We start from the raw sequence: 16,480 nt of genomic DNA on the forward strand, positions 1-16,480 counted from the left end.
ACTGTGGGAGGAAACCGAGCACCCGGAGGAAACCCACACAGACATGGGAGAAAGTGCAACCTCCAGTCACCCAAGGCTGGAATTTAACCCAGGACGCTGGAGCTATGAGGCAGCAGTTCTAACCACTGTGCCACCGTGCCGCCCTTATCGAGTGTTCTAGTGTCATTCTCCAAATACAAACACTTCATCTGATGCCTATTTAGAATATGACTAATTTAAGCAAGATAATGATCATGATGCTCACCTATAGATGTAACCTACATATGTGGTTCACACAACCTACTTTTTTATCGTGGCGTAGAAATCCCTTTGTGTAGATGTGGTCTTATTGAGTAATTGAAGTCTGTAACTTCAGGTTCCTCCATTGATCTTATCTTGAATTCACAATGTGTGTCCAGGTTTTGAGTCACTTCTGGCAATTAATTTAATTTGGTTTCTCGACTGCGTCAGTAATAAGCTGTTCAGCTTGTTAAATGCCTCAATTTGAGTGTTGGGATTACTGCAAGAAATTGGGATCAGTGGTTTACAAGTCTTTTTACACTGCCTTTAAAAAAAAAAAAAAATTTTTTTAAATTCTGGTCATATTGTGCTGTACGCAGAGGGTGTCATGTTAACTTTAATGGATCTCCCCCTGGAATCTGTTCTGTCTGTTACTGACAGTGGGTAATATTTTACCACGAATGGCTGGTTTGCATAAGTGGGCTGACATTCTTGATCAAATCTAGCAGGTTGAAACAAATTCAGTCAGAATGTTTGTGTTAATGGGTGAACTTCTAGTGTTATGGCACCAGCATCAGTTTTAGAAATTGACAGAGGGGGAAGCTTTTGGACATCTTTCATGGAGACATTTTTGGCGATGAATTATTCATCGAGTCCTTTTCAGAATAGGTGGCAATATTGACACTTTCTGAAGCTGCCTTTACTGTGCACAATCACATCAGCAAGAAATTTCAGCAATTAATTTCTTGTGGGCTGTGCCTCAAGTTTAAGCAGGGGACCCGAAGCTAGAGTTTGAGTCTAACGTGGGACTTGTTAGCCACGGAAGGAGCATTCAACGTGGTTCAATGGGCTGATGATCAGCTCGGAAACCTATCCACCACTTCCCCGCAATTCACCAAAGGGTAAAAAACAGTATGGATGTGAAGATACGTTAATCATCCTGAGTCAATATTAAGACTTTGCCATTTAATGTTTCAGGGTGGATTTGCAGCACCCCCAGTCACAATGATGTAAAATTGCATTAATGGCATTATGTTCCTGGCTGCAATCTTCTGCTGGCCAAGGGTAGGGGGAAAGGTCTGGAATGGTTGGCAGTGTGGAGAGAAAAAGTGTGCATGAGAGCGCAACCAGAAGAAATGATGGCCTCTACTGTTAACAAGTGTCACTTGTTTGGCTCTTGTAGTGTTTTGTCTGGAATTGTTCTTGGTAACACACTCAATGTTTCACTATTTGACCCCTTGCGTAAATGAGAGCTCCCACTGTATTTTGCAATTTGTATTTGCAAAGCATGGCTCTGATTTCAAGGCAGGTTAACAAAAATAAGCTTGAATAATTACACATCCTTCGTTTGCAAGCTGATTCAGCTAAGTGGTGGGGGGGGGGGGGGGTTAATCTGTTGGAAGCATGGAACTGTGGGACATAATACGTGTCCTGATTAATCTGGAATAGTGTTGATAAAAATCTGATTCTGTGTGGAAGAAGTTTTATTAAGAATATTGAGGAATCATTAAAACGGGATTCTTCAAACTTTTTTGCAAGGTATTTCAAATGTTTGGAGCCAGTGTCAGGGTCAGCTGAATAACACATTACAACCAAGCTTGCAGCAATTGAAGGGATATTAAAAGAGAATATAACAAAAATGGTAAAATCAAGGTAAGATTTTTGAAATGTAAACTTAAAACTTCCTAAATTTCTACAGCTTAGTATTCAAATAATATATTCCCCCTGGTTTCCATATTTCACCTAATCTTATTTCCTCTGTTAGCCCCAGTTACCTTTTCTTCCTTCATTTTCTTTGCTATCTCTGGTCCCATTGCCAGTTGCCTCCTCCATAAAGGCTGTTTAGGCCATTGACTTCTCCATGGCTGTGTGGTCAATGCCACTCTGAACTTGGGTTCAGCTCTTATAATGCAGGCACCAATTGTATTTATTTTCACCTTCTGGAACCACTTGCTGTACATTTTCACTGCGGCAAGACCTCCCAACTGGAGCAGCTGGCCTGCCTCTGGAGTGGCGAAACCTCTTCAATGAAAACTGGCGTTCAAAGCTCTCGGGCGTAAGATTTGAATGGTCATCTTTCAGATGCTAAAGCCCAGTACATGAGCTGCTAGATTTCCCCTGCCAAGTTCATACCGTTCATGATGTTTGAATTTGTATTTACCATTTGCAGTAATTTTGGTTTTATGTTGTCCTATTGTTCTCATTGCAGATCGGATAAATGTGGCACAATAAATTGGTATTCTTATTAAAAGGTATCTTTTAAAACTGAGTAATTGGTTTGAGTTTTCAATTCTAATCTATGGAGCCTGAATTTTATTGTGGACTGAGATGCTTCTAAGAAATAAGTAAGATGCTTTATAAATGCCAGCTTCCTTTCTCTAATGTGTTTTGTTCTCCCATTTATTTTTTAAACTTTAGGGTCTTTTTTCTATTTAAGCATCAATAGCTGAAATTTCTAAGTAACATTCCTTTTATCATCAATTTATTTCTATATCACCAATACAAAACTTGCTACGAATAGTGAGCTAAGAGACTGTGGCTGTTGTAACATTCAGCTTCGATTCAGAATGGAGTTCACGTTGCATCTATTTCTTTATATTTAAAGTTCTGTACGTTTTGCACCATTCCCTGATTGATGTACCTTTCTTTTTGGTATTGTGATTGTAGAACACTGCAGAGAGCATTGGAAGAGCTGCAGCAGATGCCTTGCAAGGACCAATACAATCAAGTTACAGAGAGTCATTCCAGAGTATAGTTGTACCTGTATTTGAAAAAGCCTGCCAGTCAATGTTCCAGCAAATAAATGACAGCTTCAAGCAGGGAACACAAGAATGTAGGTGTTGTTTTAATTCAGAACATTGAGTGAGCCATAGCTATCCATGTGATTTTTTTTTTAAGCTTTATATTTTTAAATTATAATGAAGTTAGATTTTCTGTAATTCAGTGGATCGATATACTGGGTGGTGATATTGTAACCTAATTAGACCAGGAGCTCCAAGATTCAATTGTGATGTTAGCTGAAATACCTGAGGTATTAGGGAGGTATAGGATCCCGCAGTTACCTTAACCTCAGAGCTAGGAATAATATGGGTATGGGGAAAGGCCAGTCGGAATTCCTGATCCTCATTGCTATTCAGTGAATCATATGTTGATTGTGATGCACTCCCCTACTCTGAACAACTATCACCCACCCCCAGTCCAGTAGCATTATCCTAATCACCATCTAGACTTGTCCATTAATGTTGGTAATTGTGTTTGACTATTTTGAAGGATGAAAGAAAAATATAAACTTTAGCACAGCCTTTGTGTGAAATGCAAAAGTTGTAAATTTCTGCCCTATTAAACTGATCAATGGTAATTACATTTTCCTAAAAGCCCACAGATGGTTTGTTTCGTCACTTCTCCATTTTTCACATTTTCTTTCGTTTGGAGCACATTGATTGAGGTTAGAGTGCATGCTCTATAAAGGACTGACATGTACTTTTGTCCTTGCACCTATGTATTGAGCAACTGTGCACTATGTAATCAATAGGAAACATAATGGAAGTTGTACGTAGCAATACTGAAGATATATATTCTATGTGCTCAATTTTAACTTGGAGCAGAATTCCTATGCTTGACTCTCCTGTTCAATGTTTGTATGACTTTATTGAAATGTGTGTTTTTGATTATTATCCAACTCTAACATAAACTTTCGTCTTTCTTTATAAATAAATCTTTTGAGTCTTTGCATTTCAACCCACAACGATATCCAGCAACTTGAGATCCACCTACAGTCCAAGAAGACACAAGAGCAAGAAACCCGAGATCCTCTGCTTAGGTCAGCTGCAGCAAATGATCGACCGCTTCCAGAATGCCACTGACCACCTTGCTGCCACCATCACAAATGGCATGCGTTCAGAGGTGCAACATCAGCTTCACATCATTGTTAGCAAGTGAGTAGCAAAGCACCATCTGTCATGCAGCACTTAGGAGATGCTGATATGATGCTGATCACCAGGATCCATGGGGGTGGGGTTCAGGCAGATCTGCCCCCATCTCTCAAGTGGCACACCTCGATGCACTTGCAAGCAAGGGTGCGGTGGGTGGTGCACTCCGGGACAAAGTTCTGTCATATAAGGGATTATTGGAGTGATAACCCAAATCAGTGTGGCCAACTGTTTTTGTCAGCCTGGGTACATTCTGGGTGTTGTAGTTCACCTTAGGCTGCTGTCTCGACCTCCCGTCAGGCGTCAGTCCACGAAAGGACTCCAGGAGTCAAGGTGGTGGAACAGAGGCCTTAAGGAATGGTAGTTGCAGCAACTGTGGAATTGGGCAGCTGGAGTGTTAGACAGGGCTGAGAGGCGGTGCATCGTGCCACATTCACAGCTGTCCTGAACTGCTCCTCTGCCAGGAAATTGCCAACCTTCCAGCAACAGACCAGTGGTGGGTGCCAGTTGTGAAAGACTGTAGCAGTATTATGTTCCTTGTTGATAAAACTGGACGAAGATCCCAGAATGGAACCCTGGCTCAAAAAGACCATATGTTTTAAAAACAAAATGTGGTGGAACAAAGTCACAGGAAAACTAATTAGTTTAACAGCAAGAAAAAAAAAAAACATTTATTCAACATGAAACGTTGGATGATTATGCAATTTCCATTTTATCCCCCTCCTCCCAGTTATTCATGGAGGCCCTTCTCAACCTGTGCGCCTTACTTGTGTTTGGTGACATTCAGGTTAAATCGGCACCAGTCAGCTCTGGTGTATATGGGACTGTGGAGACCATTTACATTCTTATTTACATTCATTCTCTCTCTTCTCCCCCCCCCCCTCGCTTAACAGTTACACACAGGTTTAGAATTAACACTGATTAGAAAATACATTGTGATTTACAATGGCCTCATTAACACACAGTCCCTTTAAAGCACACAGATGACTGTGGACAAATACAACTCTATTCTGAACCCTTAGTGAATGTTTATGGATATCTTTTCAGAATCCCCCCAGATGAGTGGATGAGTGTCATCTGAGAGTTTCCAAAACTTCACTACCAAAAACACACTTGAAAATCTTCTCTCATAAGTATGCTTTACCGTAGTGGTGTGCATTCCAGAATCAGAACCAGCTTTTCAAAATGACACTTTTAAATTAAGCTTTGCCCTGCTTTTAACAGTGATCCAGTCCAGGATTTACACCATGTGGTATTTCAGTTTAGAGTAAAAGAAAGTTTTGCTTTGCAATTAACTCTCTGAAAATCTGATCAGACAGTGGGGGTAGAGTTGAAATTTGGTTATCGGTATAAAAACTGACATTGCAGATTATCCACTATTAGAAAAACCGGGCCTCTATAACTTGGACTTTCCCGAGTCCATTTACGTTTTTGAAATTAATTTTTGAGATATAGGTGTCACTGGCCAGGCCAGCATTTATTGCCCGTCACTAATGCTCTACAGAAGGTGGTGGTGGTAGGAAGGAAGTTCTAGGATTTTGACACCAGAACATTAAAGGAATATTTCCAAGCCTGGTTGATGAGTGGCTTGGAGGGCAACTTCCAGGTGGTGGTGTTCCCACATGTCTCTTGCCCTTCCAGATGAAAGAGGTTGTGGATTTGGAAGATGCTGTCTCGGCAGACTTGCGAGTTCCTGCAGTGCATCTTGCAGATGGTGCACACTGCTGTCACTGAGTCAGTGGTGGAGTCGGTGAATGTTTTGGATGGGATGGCAAGTGAATGACTGCTTTGACCTGGATGGTGTCACTCTTCTTGTATTATTGGAGCTTCATTCATCCAGGCAAGTGGAGAGCATTCCATCTGACTCCTGGCTTATGCCTTGGAGAAAGTGGACAGGCTTTGGCAAGTCAGAGGTGGGTTACTTGTGCAGAATTCCTAGCCACTGATCTCATTGTAGCCACAGTATTTATATGACTAGTCCAGTTGGGTTTCTGCTCAATGGTAACCCCAAGGATGTCAATGGTGGAGGATTCTGTGAAGGTAATACTATTGAATGTCAAGGGTTGATGGTTAGATTCTGTCTTGTTGGAGAAGGTCATTGCCTGACACTTGTGTGGAATCAATTTAAATTTCCACTCGCCAGCCCAAGCCTGGATATTGTCTCGGTCTTGTTGCATTTGGACATGGTCTGCTTTATGAAGAGATGTGAATGGTGCTGAACAGTGGTACAGTCATCAGCGAACATCCTTGCTTCTCACCTTATGTTAGAAGGAAGGTCATTGATGGTTGAGCCGAGGACACCATCCTGAAGAGTTCCTTCTGTAATGTCCCGGAACTGAGATGATAAACCTCCAACAACCACACATATCTTCCTTTGTGTGATGTATGGCTCCAACCAGTGGAATACAGAATTACCCAGCTGGTCAACAATGAGGAGGTGTTGGAGGAGGATATGATCAACTGTGTCAAAGCTGCAGATTAAGATGGAGGAGGATGAGGATTCCCATTGACTCCAGTTTTGCTTCGACTCTTCGATGTCACACTCTATCAAATGCTGCCTGATGTCAAGGGTAGTCACTCTCCCCTTACCTTTGTAGTTAGCTCTTTTGCCCATGTTTGAGGTCAGCAGCTGAGTGATCTTGATGGAACTCGAACTGAACACCCGTGAGAAGGTTATCGCGAAGTAAGTGCTGAATTACAACGCTGTAGATGACTCCTTCCAACACTTTACTAACCGTCAAAAGTAAACTGATGGAGCGGTAATTGGCCGGGTTGGATTTGTCCTACAGTTATTAACAGAGCATACCTGGCAAATTTTCCACATTGCTGGATAGATGCCAGTGTTGTAACTACTGTAATAGCTTGGCTACGGGCATGGCACGTTCTCGAGCACAAATCTTTAGCACTATTGTCAGGGCCTATAGGCGTTGCAGTATCCAGTGCCTTCAGCCATTTCTTGATATCATGTAGAGTGAATTGAATTGGCTGAAGACTGGCACCTGCAATGCTGTGGAGGTCTGGAGGAGGGCAATGTGAATCATCCACTTGGCACTTCATTTCATTTCACTTCTGGCTGAAGATCGTTCCAAATGGTTCAGCCTTATCTTTTGCACTGATGGGGATATTTGTGGAGTCTCATCCTCCTCCGCCAGCAAGTTGTTTAATTGTCCACCATCATTCACGGCTGGGTGTGGCAGTACTGCAGCGCTGAGATCTTATCCATTGGTTGTGGCGTTGCTTAGCTCTGTCTACCGCTTTGCTCATGTTGCTGAGGCTCAATTGGATCTGTGTTGTCGCTTCACCAGTTTGGACACCTCTACACTCTTCATTGAACCAGGGTTGATTCCTGGGTTGGTGGTAATGGTAGAGGGGTTATGCCAGGCCATGAGGTTAGAGATTGTGGTTGAGTGCCATTCTGCTGCTGCTGATGTCCCACAGCACTTCTTAGTTGCCTAGTCTTGAGTTGCTGGATCTGTTTGAAATTTATCACAGTGTGGTGGTTTTGTCACATAACCTGATGGAAGGTATTTTAAATGCGACGGTGGAACTTTGTCTCCACAAGGACTGTGCAGTGGTCATTCTTACTGATACTGTCATGGACAAATGCATCTGCAGCCGGCAGGTTGGTGAGGATGAAATAAAGAATGTTTTTCCCTCTTGTTGATTCCCTCACCACCTGCTGCAAACTCAGTCTAGCAGCCATGTCCTCTAGAACTTGTTTTTTTGCGTCTGTAATGGTGTTATCGAGTTATTCTTGGTCATTGACATTGAAGACCTCACCCAGAATACAATCTGCACTCCTCATCCTCCTCCATCTTAATCTGCAGCCGTTGACACATTTGATCACATCCTTCTCTAACACCTCCTCATTGTTGACCAGCTGGGTAATTCTGCATTACATAGACACAGAACAGTACAGCACAGAACAGGCCCTTCGGCCCTCGATGTTGTGCCGAGCAATGATCACCCTACTTAAACCCACGTATCCACCCTATACCCGTAACCCAACAATCCCCCCTTAACCTTACTTTTTAGGACACTACGGGCAATTTAGCATGGCCAATCCACCTAACCCGCACATCTTTGGACTGTGGGAGGAAACCGGAGCACCCGGAGGAAACCCACGCACACACGGGGAGGACGTGCAGACTCCGCACAGACAGTGACCCAGCTGGGAATCGAACCTGGGACCCTGGAGCTGTGAAGCATTTATGCTAACCACCACGCTACCGTGCTGCCCCTGGTTCACCTGGTTCTATTTTTTATCTTTCTAATCCTATCCAGAATACTTGCAATGACTTCTATACCTAACACAGTTACCTCTACTGTTCGCAAGGATCTATTCTTGCCTCTCCTATTTCTAATTTCTATGCTGTCCCTCGGAGACATCATCTGGAAACAGAGCACTAGTTTTCATATGTCCACACAGAACACCTAGCTCTACTTCACCACCACCTCTCTCAACTCCTCCACTGTTGTTAAATTACCTGACTGACTGCGTGTTCAACATCCAGTCCTGGATGAACAAAACATTTTTTCCAGCTAAGTATCAGGAAGCCTGAAACCATTGTTTTTGGTTCCTCCCCCTTCCAACTACTCTCTAGCTACCAATTCCATCCCCCCTCTCTGGCAACAGTGCAAGAGTGTGACTAGTCTGTTCTCAATCTTGGTGTCATAGTAACCCTGGGTTGAGCGCCTGACCACTGTTTGCACTGTCACGAAGACTGCTTGTTTCGACTCTCTCAAAGACTGTCTGTTTCCAATCTCACGTTGTGATCCTGTCTTAGCGCATCTGCTGAAATCCTGATTTATCCCTTTGTTATCGCTAGAGTTGACTATTCCAATACACTCCTGGCTTCTTTTCCCACATTTCACATGCTAGAAACTTGAGGATCCACCCGCTGAGAAATTGGTGCTGGTCTAATTCTGGCTTGTTGTACATTGCTGATTTCAAGCGCTCCACCATTGGTGGCCAAGCCTTCAAATGTCTCAGCCCTATCCCCTGGAATTCTTTTCTGTTCACCCTTTAGCTGGCTTTTTAAAAAATGTTTGGTCATCTAATCTAGTATCTCCTTATGTGGTTGGTGCCATATTTTGCTTAATTATGCTCTTATGAAGCACCGTGGGATATTATCATATTAAAGGTGCTAAATAAATTGTGGTGGCTGTCATGCCCAATAATTGTCATGGAAATTGAAATTAGGCAGCTTTCACTATGGGTGGCTAATCGGCAGTGCAAGTTCTATGTTCTGATGACCAGTTGCAAATCTACAACTGGGTGTCTGAAATGGGGATGTCTTGCACATTTGAATTCTTAGCTGGATAACGAGTAATTCCCCCAAATTCTTTAAAATGCATTATTGCAAAGGAAATAAGATTTGAATTCTATTCAGGCGTGTCTTGGTGCGCTGCACTTGTATGCCAATATGTAATTCTGCAATCAAGGGGTTCACACTTGTCTCTTTCCTCCTTTTATTGGGTTTGCACAACAGTGTCGTGTGTTTCTATGTAGGGCTCAAAATTGGGCACCTCTGGGGTATAATGTGTGACCTACAAACAGGAAAAATCGACAATTTAGAAAGTGGAAGGGTGCAAATTTTTAATCTACCAATAGCTGTGCAAGCTGTTTTTCTCCTTTGTGGTTGCAAGTGGCGTATTTCTTGATCAATGCCTTTTCATTCAGGATACTGTTGAGTAGAAATGTTCCGCCTACAATTGCTTATAAATTGGAAACGGCATCCAAGAGAAGGTATGGAAATATCAAACCATGAAAGTCTGAGGTGCTTCTCTCATTGAGACGGATGAGGTGTCTCTTTAATAACAGCACTCGAAAGGCAAACATTTATAATGTAACAAAACAGAAAACGCTGGAAATAATTCATAGGCTCACAAAGAATTTTACTGGGAATGTTTAGTTTCTCTCCCTCTTTATAAAAAATAAAGATTAGTTGGCACGGTGGTTAGCACTGCTGCCTCACATTACTGAGGACCCGGATTCGATCCCGGCCCCGGGTCACTGTCTCTGTGGAGTTTGCACATTCTCACTGTGTTTGTGTGGGTCTCACCTCCACAACCCAAAGATGTGCAGGGTGGGTGGATTGGCCACATTAAATTGCCCCTTAATCGGAAAAAAAACTAATTGGGTACTCTAAATTTATTTTTAAAATAAGATTTGCATTTACGATGCACCTTTTATTAACGCTGAACGTTCCAAGTTGCTTTTCAGCCAGTGAAGCTCTTCAGAATAATTCACACTAGGAAATATGGCTGCCAATTTGCACACAAACTCCCACAAACACAAAAGTGATAATATGTTGTATGGATGTTGATTGAAGGGTTAATATTGTCTGGGTCATCAGGGATAACTCTCCTGCTCCTCTTCAAAATTGAATATTTAGATCCACACAAGAGGGCAGACAGGGCCTTGTTTTAATGTCCCTGGCTGAAAGATGATGCAGCTGGCTGCAGCATTCCCTCCGTGCTGCATTGAATTGTCAGCCTAGATATTTGTGCTCAAGCCTGTGGGGTGAGATTGAACCCATAACCATCTGACTCGAGTGTGAATGCTGGCTGCAGCTGACATCATTTATAGATGCTGATTGTCTTGTGGATTTTAAACATTTTCTATTTTTTGATTTGGAATTTCAACTTGAATTTCTTACTATTTGTAACATTTTTGGTCTTTTGGTTTTTTGAAAACAATATTGTGGGTAGTTTAGAGTAGTAAAGAAAGTATGGAGTAAAATCAATTTGAACTATCTCCCCTATTTTAACACCAAGTACAGTTCACACTATGTGGATTGATTTATTTAATCTGAGGGAACAGAGTTGTAACAGATGACGTTTGGCAGACACACGCACACCACATCGAGGATTTTGAGTTGAGGAAATTTATCACTTCAAAATTCCAGAATGCATTCAACCGTGGCGCATTTCATGTCATATATTTTTCAAGAGCACAAGGAGATTTGAAGAAGTATTCCTTACAGAGATTCTACACTCCGTGAAAGTGAGCTACAACTATTTTGCTGCCATATTGGACCTGCAGTGGTATTACAGTACAAAACTAATATGGATCTGGGATTATAAAAGAATTACAATGAACTTGCAAAATAATAATTGAACAAAATGCCTATCCAGTCTATATGTTCTGAACCTAAACAGCCTGTGCTACATTTCCTTGGATCACAATTAATTCCCAGCCTACTAATTTAGATGCCCTCGGGTGGCTTGCTTGCTTTCTCCATGCCTGTTATTCAGCCTGTTTCTTTGCTGAGTTAGCTGCTGCAGCTTTCTGCTGGAAGTGATTTCCTGGACAAAGGCCCCATGGGATATAGCTGACGTGGAACTATTGCCAGGCCTACCACAGTCAATTTTCATTGAGAGGATTTAAAATGTATTTATAATGTGCCAAGTCTTTTAAATTTTCTCAGTCCACCATTTTAAGATCAATTGCAAAGCATCAGATAAAACTGAGAAGTCTCTGTAGGATACCTTAACTGCAAATTGAAAATTGGATCTGATTGACCACTAATGAAATATGTTGTGTTCATGCTGAGTGCAAAATAAGTACTGTATAGGGACAGTATGCTTGTGTATGCATAACATTTTATGATTGAAGAGCTGTTAATATATGTAGAGTTTAATGGATAATTGTTCGTCAATTTATGTGTGATATCCAACAGCTTACAGGAATCGATCCTGACTCAAGTGCAGAGAATTGTGAAAGGCGAAGTTGGCCTAGCAATGAAGGAGCAACAGGCTGCTGTTACATCCAGTATTATGCAGGCCATGCGTTCAGCTGCTGGGACCCCCATTCCAACAACTCACATGGATTTCCAATCCCAGCAGGCTCATATCCTGCAGCTGTTGCAACAGGGACAACCTTAACCAAGCCTTTCAGCAGGTATGTATAGGAAGTTTAAATAAAGATCAATGATGTGAGAGTTCAAGCAAAGTACTACAGTAATTAATAGCTATTGCTTTATTTCATTAAGTACTTTTATTCCATGCACATCAATACTAAGATCTCGGTTTAACCTTTTATATAACTTCTCGAGCACCGGTTAGGATTTTCGTGTCATGTGAAAATATCTTGGTCAGGTGCAATTAGCTATTCCATATGATCTCATTTGATTCACTTCTTTCTCTCAGCAGCAGTCAATGTGCAGTGAAGCATTTCTCCAATCACTTTGTTGGTTTGATTACACTTCCGAGTAAATTTTTGAAGGTTTATTGTTAGAGAAATTCTGTAAAAGGTTTGGTTTTACTTTTTTCTTGAATGTTTTGATGATCAAATACCATAATTCTGATTGAGATGAATTTTCTCCTCTTGATAGTGATTGATAGAGGGAACTTGAGGTTCCAATGACAGTAGCATTTTCTGAAGTAACCTTTGGTCCTGAAGGATGTTTGAACAATTTTAGGATTGACACCAGTTATTACATATCTTTCCCAGTCACTGCATACCTGTCTTAAGCTATGAATATCCAGAAGTGCAAAACCTGCAATCAAATTCAGTAAAAGACTGCATCCAAACTAATTCACTGGTGACCTAGATATAATAATGAATGAATAAATAGCTGACCTACTTTTGGGTCCTGGTTACATGAGATTTTCAACCATTTTTATAAAATCTGTTCAAGGTCTCACCCATCCATATCTCTATAAACTCCTGCAGCCCTTAGGGTAGCATGGTAGCACAGTGGTTAGCACTGTTGATTCACAGCACCAGGGGACCGTGGTTCGATTCCCGGCTTGAGTCTGCACGTTCCTCCCTGGGTCCCTGTGAGGGTTTCCTTCCACAAGTCCCGAAAGACGTGCTTGTTAGGTGAATTGGAGATGTGAATTCTCCCTCGGTGTACCCGTACAGGCACTCTAGTGTGGCGACTAGAGGATTTTCACATTAACTTCATTGCAGTGTTAATCCGACTTGTTAAGCCTACTTGTGACACTAATGAAAATTAGTATTATGGGAAAAAAACTCCAGTTTGGGCAGCACGGTAGCATGGTGGTTAGCATAAATGCTTCACAGCTCCAGGGTCCCCAGGTTCGATTCCCGGCTGGGTCACTGTCTGTGCGGAGTCTGCACTTCCTCCCGTGTGTGCGTGGGTTTCCTCCGGGTGCTCCGGTTTCCTCCCACAGTCCCAAAGAGTGCGGGTTAGGGGATTGGCCATGCTAAATTGCCCGTAGTGTCCTAAAAAGTAAGGTTAAGGGGGGGGGGGGGTTGTTGGGTTACGGGTATAGGGGGGATATGTGGGTTTGGGTAGGGTGATCATGCTCGGCACAACATCGAGGGCCGAAGGGCCTGTTCTGTGCTGTATTGTTCTATGTTCTAGTTCTGGTCTCATGTGCATCCCCAGTTTTAAACATTGCACCATTGACATCTATGCCGTTAGCCACCAATGTTTTTCTCCTCCTTCCCCCCCCCCCCCCATATCAGTCAAACCTCTCCACCTTTCTACCTCTTATTAAGTTATTCCTTAAGACCCATCTTTTGACCAAACTTTTAGTCATTACCCACAAATGTAGCTCAGTATCAAATCTTGTTAATGCTCCTATGAAGCATTTATTGTGGTTTTTAAAATAAATTTACAGTACTGAATTCATTTTTTCCAATTAAGGGGCAGTTTAGCGTGGGCAATCTACCTAACTGCACATGTTTGGGTTGTGGGAGCGAAACCCACGCAAACGCAAGGAGAATGTGCAAACTCCGCACGGACAGTGACCCAGAGCCGGAATCGAACTTGGGACCTCGGCGCCGTGAGGCAGCAATGCTGACCACTGTGCCACCCGTGCTGCCCTGCATTTTATTATGTTAACAGTACTATCTCAACACAACTAGTTGTTGATTGTGTTGGGTCCTACACTTGTATTTATTACACCGATACAATGAAGGTCCACATTTCCATTACCTCGATTCAGCATGTACACAGCACATAAGCAGGCCATTCAGCCCAACTGGTCCAGGGTGGTATTTATGGACACTCATCCCTCTATCCAACCATCAATATAACCGTCAATTCCTTTCTCCTTTATGTGCTTATCCAACATCCCCGTAAATATATGTATTCTATTTTTTTCACTTTCTAACCACTCTGGGTAAAAAAAGTTTTGCCTGAATTTCCCTTTGGATTTATTAGTGACCATCTTAAATTTAAAACTTTGGTCCCTGCCTGCCTGCAAGTGGTAACATCTTGGAAACTGGTTTCCTCTTCGAAACATTACCCAATTGTGATGTTTTGGCTATCTTTTTCTCCTACCAAATATTTTGTTGCCAAGCAGCAAATTTTGAATTGGCCAATGCAGATTCACATGATTACAAGTTATCCAAAAATATTGAAAAGGTAAGATGATAAATTGTACTTGAATTACTTTCTTGCAGAACAGTTGCAAAGGATTTTATTGCTGTGCAGCAGCCTGCTGGTGGAAGGTTCATTAAAGCTGAATTATTGTGCCTATGTATTGAGTGCAGATTACAAAAAGAATTGTTGAGCAGTAACTGGCCCTCCTGCTAAGCTAGTAAACAGGATGTTACTTCCTCTTAGGACCTAAATTTAAATACCGAGCCTTTTTGAAGTAGTGTAATATTACCACCAACATGATGTGTTGCATTTTGCTGATTGAGATATTAAAGTTGCATGTAAATAAGATTCCATAGGGGGGGAAATCAGCCGAGTGTTAAAATCTACCTTTCCTTAAGTAAAGCTATTCTTATTAAATTAGTCGCATAACATTGGGATGCAGATGATTGGGAAAGTGCAAAGTGAGAACAATCAGGTTAATTTGGGGGTTAAGGTATTGTGTTCTATTTAATCGACTTGTCTTCAAATTTCCAGGCACAACACATGGGAGGGGTGGTTGCATCTGATTTAGTCTGTAGCTTTTACGGTAACTGTTCCGTGTGTCAAAATTGTCACAATTTTACTCAAGTGCAGTATTCTGTGGAAGTGTGCCCCACTTTGTCGGTAAAATTGAAATGTATAATTTCCCAGTTCAGAGAAAGGGTTAATTGCTTTATGGACTCTCTGGATGCTCTCAGATTACAATAGCAGCCACAGAATATATTTTAATACACGTTTCAATCCTGGAGAAATTAATTTTCCTTTCAACTTTGAAATGCCAAATCATTTTTACTGATGCATCTTTAAACATATTTACTGAAAATATTCATTGGAATTTGTAGAGTAGGCTTCAGAGAAAAAAAAGGGGTACAGGATTCCTTTCCCCAAACTTATTCTAATTGTTGTCTTTGAATGATTTGCAGTGATATTGCTGCTGCTGTAATAAGAGATGAATTGGAGCTTATTGACATTTAACCCAATGTGTTAATCCGTTTGCTTTGCACCTTTTGAAATTGGATGTGCTTTTAAAACATCTACGGAAAACGCTACTTTTTTTAATGGTTTCTAATGTTGTTGGCTGCTATCCAACGTTGTTGTAAATGACCATTCTTCATGTTTGCTTGAGTTGAAACAGTGTGAGTTGACGAGCCTGTAGAGCATCATAGCTGAGCATGATTCTAAAAACTCCTTATAATGAAATTCATTCTAAGTTTTGCAGAATTACAGATCATTTAGTTGGTAGAAATAACTTGAGTAAATGTGTTGCTTTTTCTTGTGGTAAACCAGTTATAGGCTAACTGTCATAAGCTAATGGTAGCAAAGTATTAGTTTGAGCAACAAACACTTAGTAAGGTAGTTTGTAAAGAAAAAAAATACCTATTGATCGCTTTCATTAATTATTTTCTGTCTACCAGGCTTTGACTGCAGCAGACCTCAATCTGGTACTTTATGTGTGTGAAACTGTGGATTCTCAGCTGGTCTTTGGTCAGCATCCTTGTCCCCTGACCCAGCCAGTTTTGCTTTCACTTATTCAACAGCTCTCCACCGATCTCAATTCACGCACAGAACTAAAACTCAGGTAAGGTGCAAGAAAAAGACTATTAGAAATAAAAGAAATTTGAAAGACGTCAAAGTCACAGAGTTGTTCACAGCCTGTCAGTCAGCTGATGTTTCTAGTGTGCGGTTATGTTACTGGGCTAATAAGCCAGAGGCCTGTATCTAACGATGCAAACAATGAGTTTGCATACCACCACCGCAACTGGAATTTAAATTCAGTTTGTTAAATCTGGAATTGATAATAGTGACCATGAAACTACTGGGTTGACATTAAAGACCCATCTGGTTCGCTAATGAAATGACCATTCTTCATGTTTGTTTGAGTTGAAACAGTGTGAGTTGACGAGCCTGTAGAGCATCATAGCTGAGCATGATTCTAAAAACTCCTTATAATGAAATTCATTCTAAGTTTTACAGAATTACAGATCATTT

General features: G+C 41.4%; 1 protein-coding gene across 1 annotated transcript in view; it reads left to right on the forward strand.

The window, feature by feature from the left end:
• Positions 1–16,480, forward strand: part of edc4 (enhancer of mRNA decapping 4) — a 145,215-nt gene that overhangs the window by 116,072 nt on the left and 12,663 nt on the right. The window contains 7 exon segments of the mRNA XM_038805995.1: positions 1,759–1,871; positions 2,885–3,052; positions 3,967–4,040; positions 4,042–4,154; positions 11,834–12,032; positions 12,034–12,054; positions 15,907–16,070. Coding sequence (XP_038661923.1) covers positions 1,759–1,871; positions 2,885–3,052; positions 3,967–4,040; positions 4,042–4,154; positions 11,834–12,032; positions 12,034–12,054; positions 15,907–16,070 — 852 coding nt within the window.

The sequence above is a fragment of the Scyliorhinus canicula genome, chromosome 9 (genome assembly GCF_902713615.1).
Source record: "Scyliorhinus canicula chromosome 9, sScyCan1.1, whole genome shotgun sequence".
In the NCBI taxonomy this organism is placed as follows: Eukaryota; Metazoa; Chordata; class Chondrichthyes; order Carcharhiniformes; family Scyliorhinidae; genus Scyliorhinus; species Scyliorhinus canicula.